At 41.3% G+C, this 23376-nt stretch overlaps 2 protein-coding genes and 1 pseudogene across 2 annotated transcripts; all 3 read right to left on the bottom strand.

Annotated features, from left to right (window-relative positions):
* Window positions 1-1421: 1421 nt before the first annotated feature.
* On the bottom strand, window positions 1422-9696 carry LOC124283688 (annotated as a pseudogene).
* Window positions 9697-12774: 3078 nt separating this feature from the next.
* On the bottom strand, window positions 12775-16228 carry LOC124283690 (25-hydroxyvitamin D-1 alpha hydroxylase, mitochondrial-like). The gene is made up of 3 exons (XM_046719696.1): window positions 16051-16228; window positions 15100-15143; window positions 12775-13723 (listed from the first exon to the last, which is right to left on the bottom strand). The coding sequence occupies exons 1-3, from the start codon at window positions 16223-16225 to the stop codon at window positions 13598-13600; spliced, it is 345 nt and encodes a 114-aa protein (XP_046575652.1). The 5' UTR covers window positions 16226-16228; the 3' UTR covers window positions 12775-13597.
* Window positions 16229-18084: 1856 nt separating this feature from the next.
* On the bottom strand, window positions 18085-22891 carry LOC124283689 (1,25-dihydroxyvitamin D(3) 24-hydroxylase, mitochondrial-like). The gene is made up of 6 exons (XM_046719695.1): window positions 22289-22891; window positions 21088-21278; window positions 20013-20216; window positions 18968-19134; window positions 18306-18472; window positions 18085-18196 (listed from the first exon to the last, which is right to left on the bottom strand). The coding sequence occupies exons 1-6, from the start codon at window positions 22690-22692 to the stop codon at window positions 18100-18102; spliced, it is 1230 nt and encodes a 409-aa protein (XP_046575651.1). The 5' UTR covers window positions 22693-22891; the 3' UTR covers window positions 18085-18099.
* Between the last annotated feature and the right edge of the window lie 485 nt (window positions 22892-23376).

The following is a 23376-nucleotide window of genomic DNA, read 5'->3' as shown; positions in this document are numbered from 1 at the left end:
ATTAATTTCATGATTTTGAAAATAACAGTATTGCTGTATATTTAGCAACAGATCAACAATTGTTGATCAACAATCAACAGCGAAAATTCATGTATGTCATATTTATATGTAAGATATCTTTCCTTCACCAGGAACGAGGTACGTATGTCTTGAAACAGAGTGACTTGAAGACTGTGTTTCTTACAAAGATCTACATCCGGCATATACCACATGTTGTTTCTACTCATGTGAAATTGTCTACTACTACGGCAGAGCGACACTGTAAGCAGAAGTGTGTGTGTGCGAGTGCGTGTGCGTGCGTGCGTGCGTGCGCATCTGTACATTCTTTTATTACCCCGCATTCCGCATGGAACTCTGGGTAGGAGAGTGTTATTACCTACGTGGTCAACGTATGGGTAGTTGCATACTAATCTCGTACGTTACACGAGTGTCGTATCGCGTTGACCTCTGTTGTAACGACTTGACCTGAGATTCTAACGATTTGATTGGATAACCGATGACCTCTCAGTTAGGTCACATTCTGACGTAACTATTTTTTCATTCATAACAAACACGTGAATTCATTCATTCTACAACTTAAATGCATTGTGGGAATGTAAACATTGCGAACGTTGCCGTGTCGCTGTTTAATTGTGAGTCGAACTGAGACATTATATCCGTCGAAAAACAAACGCAATGTTTCCACCAGTGATGTTAGCCGAATGAAGCAACTGCAAACCAAGAAACGGGGTGCTACGGAGTAGTTTACTGTAGGAGGCTGTACGAGGCGGTGACAACTGACATGCATCGTGACGTCGGTTATATTACCAAGGCAGTGACGTCATTACAGTGTGACGTCATGCAAATATTGTACTACAGTACAAAACTCTTCCGCAACCTCTTTATGAAACCGGTTTTGGTTTGAAACCATAAAAATAACAAAAATACGCTATTTTGTCAATTTAATGCATGTAAGACCTGGGTAATAAATAAAATACCGCCCTCGGTCTCATTACATACGAATTATACGAAACTCGTGACCTTCCTTTGATACAATAGGAAGGACACTCGTTTCATATAATTCGTATGTAATGAGAACTCGTGTAGTATTCTCTATAGAAGCACTTGAGAGCGGTCTTTGCCGCTTGACTTGTGTTAGAATTGTCATCCATTTCTTTTTTAATTGCATATGCTTCTTTTATAACCAAACGCGTGAATAAAAATGATCTGTCTCTCTCGTTAAGGCAATTTGAGGAATCGAATTTTTAGGTACTGCGACTTCGGTAGTCTGTCTCCGTCCCTGAACCGTATTATTTCCCCTTCTGATAGCCTTGTCTACAGTGCTATAACCCTAAATAAACAAGTCTAGATTTCCTCAGCTTAAGGTTCTGAATCTCCTTTCTCACTTCGGCTCCTTTTCAATTTCAAAGGAATTGTTTGTTTTTTATCAAAATTATATATATTCAGAGACAAAGCGTCAGTCTGAGCCTTTGGCTCCTCATATCTGATTGGTAACCCAAAGGCGATGCCCGAGTTGACGAGATCGCATATTTATCTTATGATCAAATAGGTGATTATTCAGATTATCAGAGTTCAACATGCCATTTCGTGAATCCAAATATTTGTCATGGATACATGGGCACCTGGTCACATTGTTGGTTGATGAACCTTCCGGTCATAAGATCATATTCTTATCTAGTTAGACCGCATTCGTGTTGCTTCTCTGTAAGGTATGTGACTCCGTCATTAGGTTGTAGCAGGTTGTCTATCCACAAGCTTCACCTTGACAGGATCTTTTGGTCGGGTCAGTACCAACTGAAGAAGGTCCGGAGGAGGCTGGTCGCACGGCTCCAGATCAAATCTCTGTAACATCTGACAAACAAAACAAGACCATGATCTCTGTGGCTCCCTGATGGCTTGGTAATGTTTTTATAGCATTTAATTCTTCAAAATATAAAATCATATTCGTCAAGTTAGGTCTTAAAGTAAACAAATAACGTTCTACACTGTATTGTCCTCGGTTATTTGAAGGGCAGAAGGTCTGCCGCAGAACGGAAATCGGGGAAAAGAAAACATATTTAAAGATGGTACCTTATAATTTACCATACCTGGTGCTCGAGAACAAAGGGAAGAACCAAGGTGAGGTGAGGTGAAATGGGGTTTAACGTTTTATACTCACTGAGATACCATGCCACAGTTAAGTATGAATACCCCACTCAGACACTTTATAGACTCCGATCCGACCAGCCAACCAGTCCTTGTTTTACCCACTAATGCCGAACGCCACCCGCGACTTTCCGCGGTCCTGGCGGACGCTCTAACCGCTACACAACGGAGGCGGTCAGAACCTAGGAAAGGTCGGAGTTTGGTGTGCCTATTAAATTGCCAGATCGTATCTCAGTTGGCTAGCACTGTAAAACGTTACTTCATGACAAAACACTTGTTACGCCATGACGTTGTGACCCTTTGACCTTTGACTGAGTACATCATGTCGTTCTGACCCCATGACTTTAACTCGAGTATGCCATCTCGTTCTGACCAATTGACCTCACATTGGGTACGTCTTTGTCATCCGATGGTTTCCAGTGTGAGTATGAAAACTCAAAGTGACGTTGTGACGTTGTGGGCACATCCTGATCTGACTGGAGTATTCTGTTTACAGCTAACTTTAAAAAGTACACTTGATCTGACACCATCTATACAAAGTTGTGTCTCTTCCGACATGAAACTAAGTACATGTCATCTTTGATGTACCGCGTTAAACCGCAACCAGACATACTCCAACTGAATCAAATATTAAGAGGTTATTACATGACAGTTTTCCTTTCGCCAGTCATATCAGCCCGAGACTACCATATCATCATGAGGGCCGACCTGTCATATCATAATCTTTTTTCTCATATACCACATCAGGTGACGTAACTCTAAAATAGATTAGGCTCCGTCTATTGAAGTTTCGAGCGTTTGCGCGTTTTCATTCCGTACCAGTTTAGTAGCCATCAATACGGCTGATATGGCTGATATGTATTTTCTGCCCGGGTGGTCAGTATGGACATATGCCGACACCCAGTATTGTGAGTGCAAAATGGTCCATATTATTCATAGGTATATAATAATCTTCAATACAATTCTATACTAAATGGAGAGAAAGGAAAGGAACGAGAACCATCGTTTCGTACCATACATACAGTCTCCGACACATCGCCATTCCTTACCTGAGATATCAGGAGCTGCATTTCCAGTTCCGCGACTCGTCGACCTGAACATCAAATATAACAAAGAACGATAAGCAGTCCCTTATAACATTACCAGGAAGGAAGGAACGATTGTGTGCAATACATTCTGATTGGTCAGCGAATACGACATGACACACAGGTACATCGGGGCCGTTCATAATCTATGAAAGAGATTACGAGAGACGAGAAATGATGATTTTAAGAGGGGAGGGTGTCACCCACATTGTTCTGGGGAGGGTGTGTCATCAAATCTGTACATAGGTCTATTTATCGAATTTGCTTATAAATTATGGGAAATGGTTGGGTGGGGGTGGGGTGGGGGAGCTCATTGATTTTGTACATGACATGCAGGGGGTGGGTCGGGGGGCACTTACTATGTACATAAATTTTAGGGGGGTCATTCACACTGTACATGCTTCTCTATCATCACGCACACCCACATCCACGTCATAAATTATGAACGGTCCCTTACGTCTTCTAAACAATGGCCTGATTTTATCCTGCCCTCTTTGTCTTTCTTGACGTAGCGTCTCCTCGGATAAAGTCGTTGGTCGTCGTGGAGATCCGGATTAGAATTGGTCTTCAGGGGGCCGATCCTCAAAGCGTTCTATGTCATTTGTAAGAATCTGATTAACTATATAGTTACGATGGCTCGTAACATTACGAATGCTTGTTGGATCGGGACCCAGCAATCCATGCTGTAAGAGGCGACAATTAAGGTTGTTTCCCCTCTCAGTAGTCAAGCATTATTCCTCTCGGAGTCGCTATACTTTGTCTGAATAAAGTTTCCATGTTAAACTGTGGTATGTGGCATGTTCTGGCTCATCATAAACAACCATCATAACTTCATGCACCTCCTTACATATCCAACTACATGTACACTACATTCATGTTCATTAATATGATGAAGTACATCAATTCCATTTCTATAAATAACTCGGTAAATACTTTGCGAATGAAATCAAGAATTGCCTCATGGTGCCAATATATGTTGTAGCATTGTGATGAGGGGTATACAGGGTTTAATCCACCGAGCAGGAGGTAGGATAATGGTAAATAACATCTTCATATTGACACTCACCAATGCACATTCTTGGTCCGAAGCCAAACGGGAGATGTGAGAATGCCGAAGGTTTCTCGCCGTCCTTTCTGCTTTCTCTCAGCCAGCGTTCGGGTCGAAAGGTCAAGGGGTCATCATACATTGACGGAAGTCGTCCAGTGACATATAACGACACCACTACCATTTTCTGCAACATATAATACCGATTTTCGGCAGTCAAGACACGTCTATACACTGGCAGATCACTGACACACTCATCTGAGGTACATTTCGCATTAGGGACAGTCTAGAAATATTAATATATTAAATATTATATACATGGAATTGATAAACTTCTGTCGTCCTACATATATATGTACACAGTGTGAGGGGCGGTTGGGGTAGCTTAATGGTTAATGCGTTCACTTGTAACGACAAACATCCGGGTTCGATTCCCTACATGGTTACAATATGTGAAGACCATTTCTGGCGTCCCCCGCCGTGATATTTATGGAATATTGCTGATGGCGGCGTAAAACCACACTCACTCATATAATGTGACGAGGTGTACAGATGTAACATCGGACTACATGAGGCCCCCTGAAGATCCTAGTTGAACTGGTCTTTAGCAACTCATGCTTGACGTAAAAGGCGACAGGGTCGGGTTGTCAGGCTCCTTGACATGAATGACGCTTGTCCTATTCAAGTGACCCCATGAAACTTCACTAGCTAGTCGGGCCAGTGACTGTGAATATTTACTGGCCCGATTGGATTTTTACTAGCCATGGGCTAGCGGGCCATTGGCTATTTCGCACACTGTGTACAGTCCTACCACCTAATTTTTGCATCAGTGTAATGACTACTTTTCATTCAGGGTGTGTACATACCCCTTTTGGCACCTGGTATCCCATGATAACCACATCTTCCTGGGCCACCCTACCGACGAAGCTCCCGACAGGGTACAACCTATAAAACAAAACAAAGCAATTTATCCGAAGAATAAGAACTATAGTATTTCGTATACTTTTAATAATCATGTACATATTTCCACAAATGACATGACACACTGAATGGTATTACCTGAGCGTTTCTTTGATAACTGCCTTCAGGTAGGGCATAGTCCTAAGATGTACGGGGGTGGGGATTTCCCCGGGGGCACCGACCTCTCCAGTTCCTCTCTCAGCTTCTTCTGAACATCCGGGTTCTTGGTAACCTCATATAAGATGAACTGGAGGGTGTTTGACGTCTGTGAAAAGTGACTCACATCAATCAACTGGCCCTTGTTAACAGCCACGAAAGTGAGGAAATAGGAACATAGCAAGAAGACAAAGTCATCTATTCATCTATATCCTCCTCTCTTTGTCTGATCTTGAAAGGAATGTCATGTGCAAAGATAAAGAGACTGTAAATATTAACTGACTTGTCAACCTTGTGGAAGAGGTTGACCACCACACATACTTACGGCATCTCCAAAAGTAACATTTACTTTCTGAAGTTAACACTTTCTACGAAAAGAAAAACGGTTCTGAATTATAATCATAAAATATAAAAGCCCATAGATTTTCTTCATTTTCAACTGTGGTAATTTAGACTTGCCACATATGCTAGGCTTATTTTGTCTTATCAGCAAAGCAAGATGCATGTATATGGAAACTGTATAACTGACCGTGTCGACAGCAGCACTATTCAATTCCGTGACGTTAGCGTATATTTCGTTTTTGGACAAAGTGTCTTTCAGAAGCAGGTACTCCAGGAACCCAACCTCCTCCGCCTCTCCCTTGCTCACGGTCCTAGACTTCAGTTTAACCAGAGCTTCGTCCACGCTCTGACGAGCTGGAACACAAGTTGTTCCCAAGTTACATACATGATAATCACGATACTGTGCATGTTTTCAAAGTACTACATCCACATAGATAATTGCATAATTTCTACCACCTGTAATTCAGACCTCATTATCCAGAGCATATAAATTTTAGACCTCATAATCTTTTACCATATATATAATTCAGACCTCATAATTTTTACCATATATAATACAGATAGCATAATTTACACCATACATAATTTAGACCTCATACTTTTTACCATATATAATTCTACATGTGTTATGTTGAAACGATCTTGACACAAATCCGCACAATACGGGTGTGTGGTCGAAGCAAGCCCTCTGGTTGGTTAATGCTGGTTAAGGAGACATTTACAACTGATGCTTTCTTTTGAGAAGCCATTGCTCGAAAAATATTATTACATTAAGCAGTCGATGAAAGAAAAATTCCCGCGAATTTATAAAGAATGTGCAGATTTGCAAGCGTTGACCAATCAGAGGGCTTGCTTCGACCCCATCCCCCGTTTTGTGCGGATATATCGTCATCCATTTGTGTCAAGATCGTTTTCAATCGACTTGCAGAATTAACAATAAAGAATTGGTAGGTGTCATGAGTGGTGATCGATAGGCCAATCATCCATGATTATGTTAACATTACATTTTAATCGATTGCATGCGATGGTAGTGTAGCGATCGGCAAAGCAGGCGAGTTGGGTACACCAGACACCATATAATAGTCTCTGGGTACACTAAAGTGTCCGGCCTTGTCATAATGTGTTGTACTGTGTAGTATTTCGAGTGGGGGGTCAGCTCAAATGTTTTATGTTTTTTAACATCTTTAATCCTCGCGAAAACACGAGGGCCTGTGAATGTGCACACATTTAGGAAGTCCCTCTCGCTCCTCGCTGACACTTCCACGTCAGATCACTACACTGTTTCAAGATACGGCTTCACCTACCCACTCGGAAGATTGTGTCCCAGGATTGTGTGAATTCCCTGTATTTGGATGGTCGGAGAAGCTTGGCCAGCCAGGGGGGAAAGACCCCTATCTCAACAGTAGTCTCAAGCATAGACCTAACTGCCTTTACAAACTGTTCACTGTCGGGACTGCGGGTGTCGGTTAAACACCCCATTCGTTTGTTGTACAGTAGCGTACATATAGCTGAAAGTTGTACAACAGAAAAGAGTTAGAACAAGCATTGTCACTAAGGTGACATAATCCCCCGCTGCAAATTATCAAATCAAACTTAAAAAGTAATGAAAGCGAAGGTCGTAATTTAAGATGAAGTGAAATGTCAACAAAACCATGACCAGTCAACCTCTCTTGATATCTTATTTGTAGTTGTTCAAACGCACACAAATATTTTCAAGACTCACTTTGACCTTGACATGAATGTCTTAGTGTATGAAATATGCAAAAATAGTAATAAACAAATTGCTTATTGAAAACCATTCAAAAGAAGTCTTGAAAGTCTTGAAGAAAATCCAGTGTACTGTTCATGAGATATCTCGATTTACTGTGATGAACCTAGAATCCAGTCAACGGTTCTTAAGATATTCCAATTCGTACGGACGGCCGGACGGAGCCTAATACTATATCCCCAGCTTCGCGCTTAACGCGCGGCGGGGGATAAAAATGAACAGAGTGAATGAAAGGATGACTATTAAACTCATTACTGAAACTGTTACACATAACTGCCAAAATGCACACAAAGACGAAATTCTATACAATTAACAATATATTTCGTTCGTTAAGCAAAGACGAAACACTTACATTCCAGTGACCAGTTGAAGAGCTCCACGTCCAGGTTTTGTACAACCCCATCAGGGTCCCTGATACGCGCCAATCTGTCCAGGAACTCGGCGGCTACAATGTTGAAATCGTCAGCGTAACTCTCAACAGTCTTGATCTTCATCAGTGGTTTGTCTACTACGCTGCGCATGCGCTGCCATTCCGGACCATCTCTGTCAAGTTCATATCAAACCATATATATCTATAAATATATATATACACACACGCACACGCACACGCACACGCACACATGTTCATTTACATACTGTACAAAATATAACTTGAACTTTAATCTTTGAGTGGGTGAGTTTTACGCCTCTTTTAGCGTTATTCCAGCAATATCACGGCGGGGGACATGGGCTTCACACATTGCACCTTTGGGGAAATTCGAAAACTTGTCTTCGGCGTGACGAGCGAACGCTTTAAAAAATAACCACTAGGCTACCCCACTGCCTCCTTTAAGGGACTGATAAAATGAAAAAATCCCCTACAGTCCAGGTGTAGGAACTGATCCAGTAGCTTAAAATGACAGCAAAAATATAATCACTTAATGCTGCTGTCAACATGGATTTACAAACATATTCAGCACAAATAATAAGGATAATGTACATAAATTAATAAATATTAACAAAGAACATACATTTCCAATGGAGACATAATATATAAGTGTGTATAGTTTTTCGTCGCTTTTAGCACTATTGCAGCAATATGACGACGGGAAACACCAGAAATGGGCTTCATATATTGAATTATATATAAACAAGACCTAACATAAATGTATGATTTTTGTGGCAATTTGTGTTAATTAATAGATTTTCTTGATACCCCTGTCAAAACCACAACAAAGATATCCTTTAAAAAATACCGACATCAAATATCACAGTACTTTGAACAAAAATGATTGAGCAATGAACACATATAGGTATGTGCCTTGCAATCAAACCGACCCTTAGATTTTTGTGTGTTTGTTGTTTAACGCCGAACTCAGCAATATTCCAGATATATGGCGGCGGTATAAATGATCGAGTCTTGGCCAGACAGTCCGGTGATCAACATCATGAGCATCGATCCACGCAATCGGGATACGATGACATATGACAACCAAGTCAGCGAGCCCGACCACCTGATTCCGTTGGTCGCCTCTTAGCATGGGTTACTGAAGATCAATTCTAACCCGGATCTTTACGGGTTGACCCTTACAACAACGCTGAGTAAATGATAGTACGTACGCAGTAAGCACGCCATCTGACTCCCCTGAATCCTTCCTGTACTGGTCCCAAACTTGGAACTTTGGCCGCATCGGATACTTGCCCTCTTGGCGGAGAAAGTCGCCTAAAGCCTCCACATCGGTGATCATCACAGTATCAAACACTCCAGTCTTTCCTCGGAAAATCGGCCCAAGTTGTTGATGCCGGGACCAGATAATTTCATGTCCTTTTCCTGGTCTTCGCAAAAATTCCGGCAAATTATTTATTATTGGATATCCTTTTTTAAAAGGGATGTCCATGAAGGGCTTAGCCGAAGCGAATTCGTATCTGGCCGACCCTGCTTCCGCGGTAGATCTGAAACGAACACATCCTGCCCAAACTTGAAGTGTTGGATATTGCGAAACTCTTCTGATTAAATGTGCCATGGTTAGTGTCCACCTTACACCTTCGACATCGAAGTATTCATGCAAAACCGCGTTATGGGATGAATTATGGAAGATGTCTTTTGTCCTGACTGAACGGATCACTGTTTACTTCACCTGACAGCACTGATGTTTGTGACTATAATTCTAAGCAGATAGTCCATGCACAGTTATGCCCCTTGCGTGGGTAGTGTATTTATCAGTAAGCTTATCACAGCGATACCTTCAGCGGAGCTCTCTCTGTATTGTCAAGTTGTGGATTTTAAAGAAGGAATTACGCGCTGAGGAGGAGCTTGGGTATTGACCCATATTGACTGGGTTCATGTCTAGTTGAATGCGTAAACGCGGTATGCTTGAGTTGCGTACTGGGTCAGGACTCGAACGATTTTAGGGCCAAAGCTCCTTCCAAATTAGACTAAGAACTAGTCTCTGAATGAACATATTTTACAGAAAAAAAGTTTTCTTTGAGAGGCATTTTAGAAGTTGTATAGATGAAGGAAAACCAAGTTCTATGGATAGTCAACTTCATTATTGCAATGAGTGCGACGTTTCGGTGTAGGTATTAACACCGTTATCAAGCAAGTGATCCGCTTGAGCCAAGTTCATAGTCAAAAATATAAAATAGAATGAAAAGGAGCTTTCTTGAAGCTGTTGAAATCTAGACTTGCGCTTTCTTGGATATACATTTGTATTTGCTTCAGGGTCTGTATGACAGATTACTTCCAAATGTGCGACACATTTGTTAGCAACCCAGAAAATAGGTACAGCAGTTGAGTACTGACTCCTCAGCTCTATGTCAGCGTGCATTCCGCTGTGAGGAGCTTGACCAACCGTGGGTCTGCGGAGTATTTTGTCATTCGCTGCTTGCAACGTAACACACGGGTTACAGAAGTATCTTGGGGCTATGATTTTGGACACATGTTCAGCATGGAAACAATTTTGATGTCAAATTATTATCATGATTTTAAAAATAACAGTATTGCTATATATTTAGCAACAGATCAACAATTGTTGATCAACAATCAACAGCGAAAATTCATGTATGTCATATTTATATGTAAGATATCTTTCCTTCACCAGGAACGAGGTACGTATGTCTTGAAACAGAGTGACTTGAAGACTGTGTTTCTTACAAAGATCTACATCTGGCATATACCATATGTTGTTTCTACTCATGTGAAATGGTCTACAGATCTGATTAGTTCAATGCAGAAATCACATCTAATGCTGATAATCCTAAACGCCTATTTTGCACCCTCAATAAACTCCTAGGGAAGACATCTGACGTAGTTCTGCCACAGGGAGTCGATGTTGCTCTTGCAAATGATTTCCAAAATTACTTCTCTGAAAAAATCACAAGACTTCGTCATAAGTTGGGTAGTCTCTGCGATGATGTCTCTTATAAAGAGTTCCAAGGACAACGCTTAACATCTTTCACACGTGTCTGAAAATGACATTATGAAAATCATAACATCATCAAAACCAACATCATGTGAGGCAGATCCACTATCAACCAAGTTCTTGCTGAAAGTACTAGACACCATTCTGCCTGTTATCACCAGGATTGTCAACCTCAGTTTATTATCTGGAATAGTGCCCAAGCGCTTTAAACAGGCAGTAATTAAACCTTTGATAAAGAAGCCATCATTGGAACCTGAAAACCTCAGCGGTTACCGACCAGTTTCTAATCTTTCGTTTCTTTCTAAAGTCCTTGAAAAAGTTGTCAAAAGTCAGATGCTTGGGCATTTACAGAACTTCGATCTGATTGATAAGTATCAATCTGCCTACAGGACTGCACATAGCACCGAAACAGCTCTAAATGGTGTTCTGGACAACATCAAGATGTCCGTAGATGACGGTAATATTGTCCTGCTCGTTCTTTTAGACCTCTCAGCTGCCTTTGATACTATTGACAATGCAACATTGTTATCAAGGATACAGATCGAATATGGACTAAACGGCACAGTCCTAAAATGGTTTTCATCATATCTAGAAGATCGTGTACAGTCTGTTCAAATTAACAGGGCACTGTCAGACAGACATGTCCTTGAATGTGGAGTGCCACAAGGCTCAGTTTTAGGACCAATACTGTACACTATGTACACCAAACCTCTGGGACAACTGATCTCTGATCATTGCATTGGGCGGCACTTTTATGCTGATGACTCCCAATTGGTGGATAACTTTAAACCAAGTCCAGACAGTCAGCAGAAGGCCAAGGATAACATGGAGTCGTGTCTCAATGATGTCAAGTCATGGATGACAAACAACAAACTGGTTTTAAACGATAGTAAAACAGAAGCCATCATTATTGCCCCACGTCAAAGACAGCAGAAGTGTCAAACTCAAAACCTTTGGTGCAAATTCATTTTCTCATGCTGCTGCCACTCTCTGGAACTCTCTACCATCGGATCTTAAAACCTCTCCATCACTCCCAGTCTTTAAGTCCAAGCTCAAAACTCACCTCTTCAAGAAATATCTATGACGTCAACTTTCCTGTACATATAACCTGTATATATGTTATGCGCTTAGAGCATGTCCCTGGGTGATGTGGATGAGGCGCTATAAAAGTACTCTTATTATTATTATTATTATTACACACACTGTAAGCAGAAGTGTGTGTGTGTGCGTGTGCGTGCGTGCGTGCGTGCGTGCGCATCTGTACATTCTTTTATTACCCAACTTACGCATGGAACTCTGGGTAGGAGAGTGTTATTACCCACGTGGTCAACGTATGGGTAGTTGCATACTAATCTCGTATGTCACACGAGTGTCGTATCGCGTTGACCTGTGTCGTAACGACTTGACCTGAGATTCCAACGATTTGATTGGATAACCGATGACCTCTCAGTTAGGTCACATTCTGACGTAACTATTTTTTCATTCTTAACAAACACGTGAATTCATTCATTCTACAACTTAAATGCATTGTGGGAATGTAAATATTGCGAACGTTGCCGTGTCGCTGTTTAATTGTGAGTCGAACTGAGACATTATATCCGTCGAAAAACATAAACGCAATGTTTCCACCAGTGATGTTAGCCGAATGAAGCAACTGCAAACCAAGAAACGGGGTGCTACGGAGTAGTTTACTGTAGGAGGCTGTACGAGGCGATGACAACTGACATGCATCGTGACGTCGGTTATATTACCAAGGCAGTGACGTCATTACAGTGTGACGTCATGCAAATATTGTACTACAGTTCAAAACTCTTCCGCAACCTCTTTATGAAACCGGTTTCGGTTTGAAACCAAAGAAATAACAAAAATACGCTATTTTGACAATTTAATACATGTAAGACGTGGGTAATAAATAAAATACCGCCCTTGGTCTCATTACATACGAATTATACGAAACTCGTGACCTTCCTATGATATCCCACCTCGCTTTCGCTCTGTCAGATACAATAGGAAGGACATTCGTTTCGTATATTTCGTATGTAATGAGCCCTCGTGTAGTATTCTCTATAGATGCACTTGAGAGCGGTCGTTGCCGCTTGACTTGTGTTAGAATTGTCATCCATTTCTTTTTTAATTGCATATGCTTCTTTTATAACCAAACGCGTGAATAAATATGGACTCTCTCTCTCGTTAAGGCAATTCGAGGAATCGAAGTTTTAGGTACTGCGACTTCGGTAGTCTGTCTCCGTCCTGAACCGTATTATTTCCCCTTCTGATAGCCTTTTCTACAGTGCTATAACCCTAAATGAACAAGTCTAGATTTCCTCAGCTTAAGGTTCTGAATCTCCTTTCTCACTTCGGCTCCTTTTCAATTTCAAAGGAATTGTTTGTTTTTATCAAAATTATATATATTCAGAGACAAAGCGTCAGTCTGAGCCTTTGGCTCCTCATATCTGATTGGTAACCCAAAGGCGATGCCCGAGTTGACGAGATCGCATATTTATCTTATGATCAAATAGGTGATTATTCAGATTATCAGAGTTCAACATGCCATTTCGTGAATCCAAATATTTGTCATGGATACATGGGCACCTGGTCACATTGTTGGTTGATGAACCTTCCGGTCATAAGATCATATTCTTATCTAATTAGACCGCATTCGTTTTGCTTCTCTGTGAGGTATGTGACTCCGTCATTAGGTTGTAGCAGGTTGTCTATCCACAAGCTTCACCTTGACAGGATCTTTTGGTCGGGTCAGTACCAACTGAAGAAGGTCCGGAGGAGGCTGGTCGCACGGCTCCAGATCAAATCTCTGTAACATCTGACAAACAAAACAAGACCATGATCTCTGTGGCTCCCTGAAGGCTTGGTAATGTTTTTATAGCATTTAAATCTTCAAAATATAAAATCATATTCGTCAAGTTAGGTCTTAAAGTAAACAAATAACGTTCTACACTGTCCTTCTTCTATTGTCCTCGGTTATTTGAAGGGCAGAAGGTCTGCCGCAGAGCGGATATCGGGGAAAAGAAAACATATTTAAAGATGGTACCTTATAATTTACCATACCTGGTGCTCGAGAACAAAGGGAAGAACCAAGGTGATGTGAGGTGAAATGGGGTTTAACGTTTTAGCTTACTGAGATACCATGCCACAGTTAAGAATGAATACCTCACTCAGACACTTTATAGACTCCGAGCCGACCAGCCAACCAGTCCTTGTTTTACCCACTAATGCCGAACGCCACCCGCGACTTTCTGCGGTCCGGGCGGACGCTCTAACCGCTACACAACGGAGGCGGTCAGAACCTAGGAAAGGTCGGAGTTGGGTGTGCCTATTAAATTGCCAGATGGTATTTCAGTGGGCTAGCACTGTAAAACGTTACTTCATGACAACGCACTTGTTACGCCATGACGTTGTGACCCTGTGACCGTTGACTGAGTACATCATGTCGTTCTGACCCCATGACTTTAAACCGAGTATGCCATCTCGTTCTGACCAATTGACCTCACATTGGGTACGTCTTTGTCATCCGATGGTTTCCAGTGTGAGTATGAAAACTCAAAGTGACGTTGTGACGGAATGTGCATGTGGTTGAGATCTTCCGCTGGGCACATCCTGATCTGACTGGAGTATTCTGTTTACAGCTAACTTTAAAAAGTACACTTGATCTGACACCATCTATACAAAGTTGTGTCTCTTCTGACATGAAACTAAGTACATGTCATCTTTTATGTAACGCGTTCAACCGCAATCAAAGGTACTCCAACTGAATCAAATATTAAGAGGTTATTACATGACAGTTTTCTTTTCGCCAGTCATATCAGCCCGAGACTACCATATCATCCCGAGGGCCAACCTGTCATATCATAATCTTTTTCTCATATACCACATCAGGTGACGTAACTCTAAAATAAATTAGGCTCCGTCTATTGAAGTTTCGAGCATTTGCACGTTTTCATTCCGTACCAGTTTAGTAGCTGGTCAATACGGCTGATATGGCTGATGTGTATTTTCGGCCTGGGTGGTCAGTATGGACATATGCCGACACCCAGTATTGTGCGTGTAAAATGGTCCATATTATTCATAGGTATATAATAATCTTCAATACAATTCTATACTAAATGGAGAGAAAGGAAGGGAACGAGAACCATCGTTTCGTACCATACATACAGTCTCCGACACATCGCCATTCCTTACCTGAGATATCAGGAGCTGCATTTCCAGTTCCGCGACTCGTCGACCTGAACATCAAATATAACAAAGAACGATAAGCACTGCCTTATAACATTACCAGGAAGGAAGGAACGTTTGTGTGCAATACATTCTGATTGGTCAGCAAAAAACGACATGACACAAACACATCAAACCTTGGTAACATCGGGGCCGTTCATAATCTATGAAAGAGATTACGAGAGACGAGAAATGATGATTTTAAGAGGGGAGGGTGTCACCCACATTGTTCTGGGGAGGGGATGTCATCAAGCCTGTACATAGGTATATTTATCGAATTTGCTTATAAATTATGGGAAACGGTTGGGTGGGGTTGGGGGAGCTCATTGATTTTGTACATGACATGCAGGGGTGGGGGCACTTACTATGTACATAAATTTTAGGGGGGTCATTCACATTGTACATGCTTCTCTATAAAAATCATCATCGCGCACACCCACACCCACGTCATAAATTATGAACGGTCCCTTACGTCTTCTAAACAATGGCCTGATTTTATTACGCCCTCTTTGTCTTTCTTGCAGCCCTATTGCAATACACGATCCCCATCGCAATAGTTGTTTCCCCTCTCAGTAGTCAAGCATTATTCCTCTCGGAGTCGCTACACTTTGTCTGAATAAAGTTTCCATGTTAAACTGTGGTATGTGGCATGTTCTGGCTCATCATAAACAACCATCATTACTTCATGCACCTCCTTACATATCCAACTACATGTACACTACATTCATGTTCATTAATATGATGAAGTACATCAATTCCATTTCTATAAATAACTCGGTAAATACTTTGCGAATGAAATCAAGAATTGCCTCATGGTGCCAATATATGTTGTAGCATTGTGATGCGGGGTAGACAGGGTTTAATCCACCGAGCAGGAGGTAGGATAATGGTAAATAACATCTTCATATTGACACTCACCAATGCACATTCTTGGTCCGAAGCCAAACGGGAGATGTGAGAATGCCAAAGGTTTCTCGCCGTCCTTTCTGCTTTCTCTCAGCCAGCGTTCGGGTCGAAAGGTCAAGGGGTCATCATACATTGACGGAAGTCGTCCAGTGACATATAACGACACCGCTACCATTTTCTGCAACATATAATACCGATTTTCGGCAGTCAAGAGACGTCTATACACTGGCAGATCACTGGTACACTCATCTGAGGTACATTTCGCATCAAGGACAGTCTAGAAATATTAAAATATTAAATATTATATACATGGAATTGATTAACTTCTGTCGTCCTACATATATATATATAGTATGACCAGAAATTATTGAGAATTTTAGGAATATGTTTAATTGGATTTCTAGTATAAACAACCTTGATCAGCTATCAAGTGCTTGGTTTCATTCAAGAGAGACAACTCCGTCAATCCTTTTTCACTAGTTTGTGAAGAGTTATCCCCCTTTGTTTACTTGCTAGCAGACGACATTTTCAGTGATCCTCAGTATGGATGGTTCAGAGAAGAGGAAGTTGATTTTAGAGTATTATAACAAGGACATGAGATCAGCTAAAGTGATTTCAAGTAGAACAGGCATCCCTTTGTCCACTGTTTATCGTGTTTTGAAAAATATTGCAAATGGATATGGCATTGAGCACCAGGGAGGCGCAGGTAGGCCCAGAAAATTGACTGTCGGTGACAGGAGGCGGCTTGGTATTCTTGTTTCTAAAAACAAACGAAGGAGTTTAGAAAACTTAAGGCTGGATATGATTGATAGAGGAACTGTGGCTGTCTGTAAGGAGACAATTAGAACTGAGCTGCATGCAATGGGTTGGCAGACAAGTCGAGGAATTCCATCACCGAATCATGAAACCCAAACAAAAGGAGCGAAGGTTGAACTGGTGCTTACAGCATAGAAATTTTAACGGGGACAATGTGATTTTCTCAGATGAAAGTTCTGTGTGACTGTTTCCTATTACACTGAAATTCTGGACCAAACAAACTGAAAAGCCTTTGTATTAGCGTCCAAAGTACAGTCCGAATTTTAACGTGTGGGGTGGCATATCTGTGTTAGGGGCAACGCCCCTCTGTGTATTTGAAGGGAATATGGACAGTGAGCGGTACACAGATATTCTCGAGGGACATTTACTTCCATCTGCTCACGTGTTCTATGGAAATTTCTGGATTTTCCAGCAGGACAACGACCCAAAACATCGTTCAAAGCATTCACAGGCCTGGTTTCGGACCCAATATATGACATTATTAGATTGGCCAAGCTATAGCCCTGACCTAAATCCAATAGAACATGTTTGGGGACTTATGAAGGAAAGTGCCAATAAGAAATATCTGACAAATATTGAAGAAATGAAAGAAGAGGTGGACCTCGACTTTCTAACTTCTTTGATCAGTAGTATGCCCCGCCGCATTGAAGCCTGCATTGCTGCCCATGGTGACTTGACAAAATACTAACTGTTCACCTGTCTTTGAATCTGGAGTTATGTTCTGCTAATATTCACATTTAATACGCGAATAATGAGTGAAAAAAAATATAAAAATTACAATATTTAAATTCTCAATAATTTCTGGTTGTACTGGTATGTACACAGTGTGAGGGGCGGTAGGGTAGCCTAATGGTTAATGCGTTCACTTGTAACGACAAACATCCGGGTTCGATTCCCTACATGGTTACAATATGTGAAGACTATTTCTGGTGTCCCCCCGCCGTGATATTTATGGAATATTGCTGAAAGCGGCGTAAAACCACACTCACTCATATAATGTGACGAGGTGTACAGATGTAACATCGAACTACTTGAGGCCCCCCTGAAGATCGATGCTCGTGATGTCAATATCTGTATTGTCTGGTTTAGACTAGACTATTTACAGACCGCCATCATAGAGCTGGAATATTTCTCTGTACTACGACGTCAAACGTAAAACAATAAATACCTTAGTGTGTACAAACTATGAACACATGAACAGTCATACCACTTAATGTTTGCATCAGTGTAATGACTATTTTTCATTCAGGGTGTGTACCTACCCCTTTTTGGCACCTGGTATCCCATGATAACCACATCTTCCTGGGCCACCCTACCTACGAAGCTCCCGACAGGGTACAACCTATAAAACAAAACAAAACAATTCATCCGAAGAATAAGAACTATTTCGTATACTTTTAATAATCATGTACAAATTTCCACAAATGCCATTACACACTGAATGGTATTACCTGAGCGTTTCTTTGATAACTGCCTTCAGGTAGGGCATAGTCCTGAGATGTACGGGGGTGGGGATTTCCCCAGGGGGCACCGACCTCTCCAGTTCCTCTCTCAGCTTCTTTTGAACATCCGGGTTCTTGGTAACCTCATATAAGATGAACTGGAGGGTGTTTGACGTCTGTGAAAGGTGACTCACATCAATCAACTGGCCCTTGTTAACAGCCACGAAAGTGAGGAAATAGGAACATAGCAAGAAAACAAAGTCATCTATTCATCTATATCCCCTGTCTTTGTCTGATCTTGAAAGGAATGTCATGTGCAAAGATAAAGAGACTGTAAATATTAACTGACTTGTCAACCTTGTGGAAGAGGTTGACCACAACACATACTTACGGCATCTCCAAAAGTAACATTTACTTTCTGAAATTAACACTTTCTACGAAAAGAAAAACGGTTCTGAATTATAATCATAAAATATGAAAGCCCATAGACTTTCTTCATTTTCAACTGTGGTGATCTAGACTTGCCACATATGCTAGGCTTGCATGGATTTTCTTGGGATATATTTGTTTCAAGATCTGTGGATGACGCGAAGTTAGCAAATAGTAAGTTAGATATTATTTTGTCTTATCAGCAAAGCAAGATGCATGTATGTGGAAACTGTATAACTGACCGTGTCGACAGCAGCACTATTCAATTCCGTGACGTTGGCGTATATTTCGTTTTTGGACAAAGTGTCTTTCAGAAGCAGGTACTCCAGGAACCCAACCTCCTCCTCCTCTCCCTCGCTCACGGTCCTAGACTTCAGTTTAACCAGAGCTTCGTCCACGCACTGTCGAGCTGGAACACAAGTTGTACCCAAGTTACATACATGATGATGTGCATGTTTTCAAAGTACTACATCCACATAGATAACTGCATAATTTTTACCATGTGTGATTTAGACCTCATTATCCAGAGCATATAAATTTTAGACCTCATAATCTTTTACCATATATAATACAGATAGCATTATTTACATCATACATAATTTAGACCTCATACTTTTTACCATATATAATTCTACACGCGTTCTGTTGAAACGATCTTGACACAAAACCGCACAATAAGGGGGTGTGGTCGAAGCAAGCCCTCTGGTTGGTTAATGCTGATTAAGGAGACATTTACAACTGATGCTTTCTTTTGAGAAGCCATTGCTCGAAAAATATTATTACATTAACAAGTCGATGAAAGAAAACATTCCCGCGAATTTATAAAGAATGTGCAGATTTGCAAGCGTTGACCAATCAGAGGCTTGCTTCGACCACACCCCCGTTTTGTGCGGATATATCGTCGTCCATTTGTGTTAAGATCGTTTTCAATCGACTTGCAGAATTAACAATAAAGAATTGGTAGATGTCATGAGTTGTCATCGATAGGCCAATCATCCATGATTATGTTTACATTACATTTTAATCGATTGCATGCGAGGGTAGCGTAGCGATCGGCAAAGCAGGCGAGTGGGATACACTAAAGTGTCCGGCCTTGTCATAATGTATTGTACTGTGTAGTATTTCGAGTCGGGGGTCAGCTCAAATGTTTTATGTTTTTTAACATCTTTAATCCTCGCGAAAACACGAGGGCCTGTGAATGTGCACACATTTAGGAAGTCCCTCTCGCTCCTCGCTCACACTTCCACGTCAGATCACTACACTGTTTCAAGATACGGCTTCACCTACCCACTCGGAAGATTGTGTCCCAGGATTGTGTGAACTCCCTGTATTTGGATGGTCGGAGAAGCTTGGCCAGCCAGGGGGGAAAGACCGCTATCTCAGCAGTAGTCTCAAGCATAGACCTAACTGCCTTTACAAACTGTTCACTGTCGGGACTGCGGGTGTCGGTTAAACACCCCATTCGTTTGTTGTACAGTAGCGTACATATAGCTGAAAGTTGTACAACAGAAAAGAGATAGAACAAGCATTGTCACTAAGGTGACATAATCCCCCGCCGCAAATTATCAAATCAAACTTAAAAAGTAATGAAAGTGAAGGTTGTAATTTAAGATGAAGTGAAATGTCAACAAAACCATGACCACTCAACCTCTCTTGATATCTTATCTCTAGTTGTTCAAACGCACACACTTTGACCTTGACATGAATGTCTTAGTGTATGAAATATGCAAACATAGTAATAAACAAATTGCTTATTGAAAAACATTCAAAAGAAGTCTTGAAAGTCTTGAAGAAAATCCAGTGAACTGTTCATGAGATATCTCGCTGACAAGCTTGACGTGCAGCTTACCATGCTGAAATCTTCAAAATGTCGCCGTGACCTTGAAAATTAGGCGAAGGTCACCTAAATGAACTGGGCTCTGCGCCTTCCTTAGATAAAGCTTGGTGTTGAATATGAAGAAAATCCAGAGAACGGCTCTTGAGATATCTCGCGATCGCTGACAAGGGTAAAACGTTAAAGTCACCTTGTGACCTTAAAATGAAAGGTCAAGGTCACCAAACTGGGACTGACTGGGACCTTTCTTTTACTGTGACCAACCTAGGTACCAAATATGAAAAGAATCCAGTTAACGGTTCTTAAGATATTCCAATTCGTACGGACGGACGGACGGAGCCTAATACTATATCCCCAGCTTCGCGCTTAACGCGCGGCGGGGGATAAAAATGAACAGAGTGAATGAAAGGACGACTATTAAACTCATTACTAAAACTGTTACACATAACTGCCAAAATGCACAAAAAGACGAAATTCCTATACAATTAACAATATATTTCGATCGTTAAGCAAAGACGAAACACTTACATTCCAGTGACCAGTTGAAGAGCTCCACGTCCAGGTTTTGTACAACCCCATCAGGGTCCCTGATACTCGCCAATCTGTCCAGGAACTCGGTGGTTACAATGTTGAAATCGTCAGCGTAACTCTCAACAGTCTTGATCTTCATCAGTGGTTTGTCTACTACACTGCGCATGCGCTGCCATTCCGGACCATCTCTGTCAAGTTCATATCAAACCATATATATCTGAAAATATATATACACACACGCACACGCACACATATTCATTTACATACTGTACAAAATACAACTTGAACTTTAATCTTTGAGTGAGTGAGTTTTACGCCTCTTTTAGCGTTATTCCAGCAATATCACGGCGGGGGACATGGGCTTCACACATTGCACCTTTGGGGAAATTCGAAAACTTGTCTTCGGCGTGACGAGCGAACGCTTTAAAAAATAACCACTAGGCTACCCCACCGCCTCCTTTATAGACTGATAAAATGAAAAAATCCCCTACAGTCCGGGTGTAGGAACTGATCCAGTAGCTTAAAATGACAGCAAAAATATAATCACTTAATGCTGCTGTCAACATAGATTTACAAACATACTCAGCACAAATAATAAGGATAATGTACATAAATTAATAAATATTAACAAAGAACATACATTTCCAATGGAGACATAATATAAGTGTGTATAGTTTTTCGTCGCTTTTAGCACTATTCCAACAATATGACGACGGGGAACACCAGAAATGGGCTTCACATATTGAATTATATATAAACAAGACCTAATATAAATGTATGATTTTTGTGGCAATTTGTGAAAATTAATATATTTTCTTGATACCTCTGTCAAAACTACAACAAATATCACGGTACTTTGAACAAAAATGATTGAGCAATGACCACATATAGGTATGTGCCTTGCAATCAAACCGACCCTTAGATTTTTGTGTGTTTGTTGTTTAACGCCGAACTCAGCAATATTCCAGATATATGGCGGCGGTATAAATGATCGAGTCTTGGCCAGACAGTCCGGTGATCAAATTCATGAGCATCGATCCACGCAATCGGGATACGATGACATATGACAACCAAGTCAGCGAGCCCGACCACCTGATTCCGTTAGTCGCCTCTTAGCATGGGTTACTGAAGATCAATTCTAACCCGGATCTTTACGGGTTGACCCTTACAACAACGCTGAGTAAATGATAGTACGTACGCAGTAAGCACGCCATCAGACTCCCCTGAATCCTTCCTGTACTGATCCCAAACTTGGAACTGTGGCCGCATCGGGTATTTGCCCTCTTGGCGGAGAAAGTCGCCTAAAGCCTCCACATCGTTGATCATCACAGTATCAAACACTCCAGTCTTTTCTCGGAAAATCGGCCCAAGTTGTTGATGCCGGGACCAGATAATTTCATGTCCTTTTCCTGGTCTTCGCAAAAATTCCGGCAAATTATTTATTATTGGATATCCTTTTTTAAAAGGGATGTCCATGAAGGGCTTAGCCGAAGCGAATTCGTATCTGGCCGACCCTGCTTCCGCGGTAGATCTGAAACGAACACATCCTGCCCAAACTTGAAGTGTTGGATATCGCGAAACTCTTCTGATTAAATGTGCCATGATTAGTGTCCACTTACACCTTCGACATCGAAGTATTCATGCAAAACCGTGTTTTGGGATGAATTATGGAAGATGTCTTTGTCCTGACTGAACGGATCACTGTTTACTTCACCTGACAGCACAGATGTTTGTGACTATAATTCTAAGCAAATAGTCCATGCACAGTTATGCCCCTTGCGTGGGTAGTGTATTTATCAGTAAGCTTATCACAGCGATACCTTCAGCGGAGCTCTCTCTGTATTGTCAAGTTGTGATGTTTAAAGAAGGAATCACGCGCTGAGGAGGAGCTTGGGTATTGACCCATATTGACTGGGTTCATGTCTAGATGAATGCGTAAACGCGGTATGCTTGAGTTGCGTACTGGGTCAGCACTCGAACGATTTTAGGGCCAAAGCTCCTTCCAAATTAGACTTAGAACTAGTCTCTGAAATGAACATTATTTTACAGAAAAAAATAGGCATTTTAGAAGTTGTATAGATGAATGAAAAGGAAGCCCTGGAGACTTTCTTTGAACATGTGGAAATCTAGACTACCACATTTTTATCAAGACTTGCGCTTTCTTGGATATATTTGCTTCGTCAAAAATTTGTATAGAATGATTACTTCCAAATGTGCTGTGGAACATTTAGTTAGCGACTCGCTTTCTGGGTATATTTTGCAGTTGAGGGTTCTGACTCCTCAGAT

Source organism: Haliotis rubra, unplaced genomic scaffold (assembly GCF_003918875.1).
Source record: "Haliotis rubra isolate DU_JTF1 unplaced genomic scaffold, ASM391887v1 Scf32, whole genome shotgun sequence".
Lineage (NCBI taxonomy): Eukaryota > Metazoa > Mollusca > Gastropoda > Lepetellida > Haliotidae > Haliotis > Haliotis rubra.
The sequence above is the reverse complement of the archived record's forward strand: the minus strand, read 5'-3'. Positions and strand labels throughout refer to the sequence as shown.

Excerpts from the sequence above, each read along its gene's own strand:
- LOC124283690 (XM_046719696.1), bottom strand. The coding sequence starts at position 16,225 with ATGTTGCAGAAAATGGTAGCGGTGTCGTTATATGTCACTGGACGACTT. Across the intron at positions 15,144-16,050 it reads CGGACCAAGAATGTGCATTG|GTCGACGAGTCGCGGAACTG; the intron begins GTGAGTGTCAAT and ends TTTGATGTTCAG. Across the intron at positions 13,724-15,099 it reads TGCAGCTCCTGATATCTCAG|ATGTTACAGAGATTTGATCT; the intron begins GTAAGGAATGGC and ends TTTGTTTGTCAG.
- LOC124283689 (XM_046719695.1), bottom strand. The coding sequence starts at position 22,692 with ATGGCACATTTAATCAGAAGAGTTTCGCGATATCCAACACTTCAAGTT. Across the intron at positions 21,279-22,288 it reads TCTGATGGCGTGCTTACTGC|AGATGGTCCGGAATGGCAGC; the intron begins GTACGTACTATC and ends TGAACTTGACAG. Across the intron at positions 20,217-21,087 it reads CTTCAACTGGTCACTGGAAT|CTATATGTACGCTACTGTAC; the intron begins GTAAGTGTTTCG and ends TACAACTTTCAG.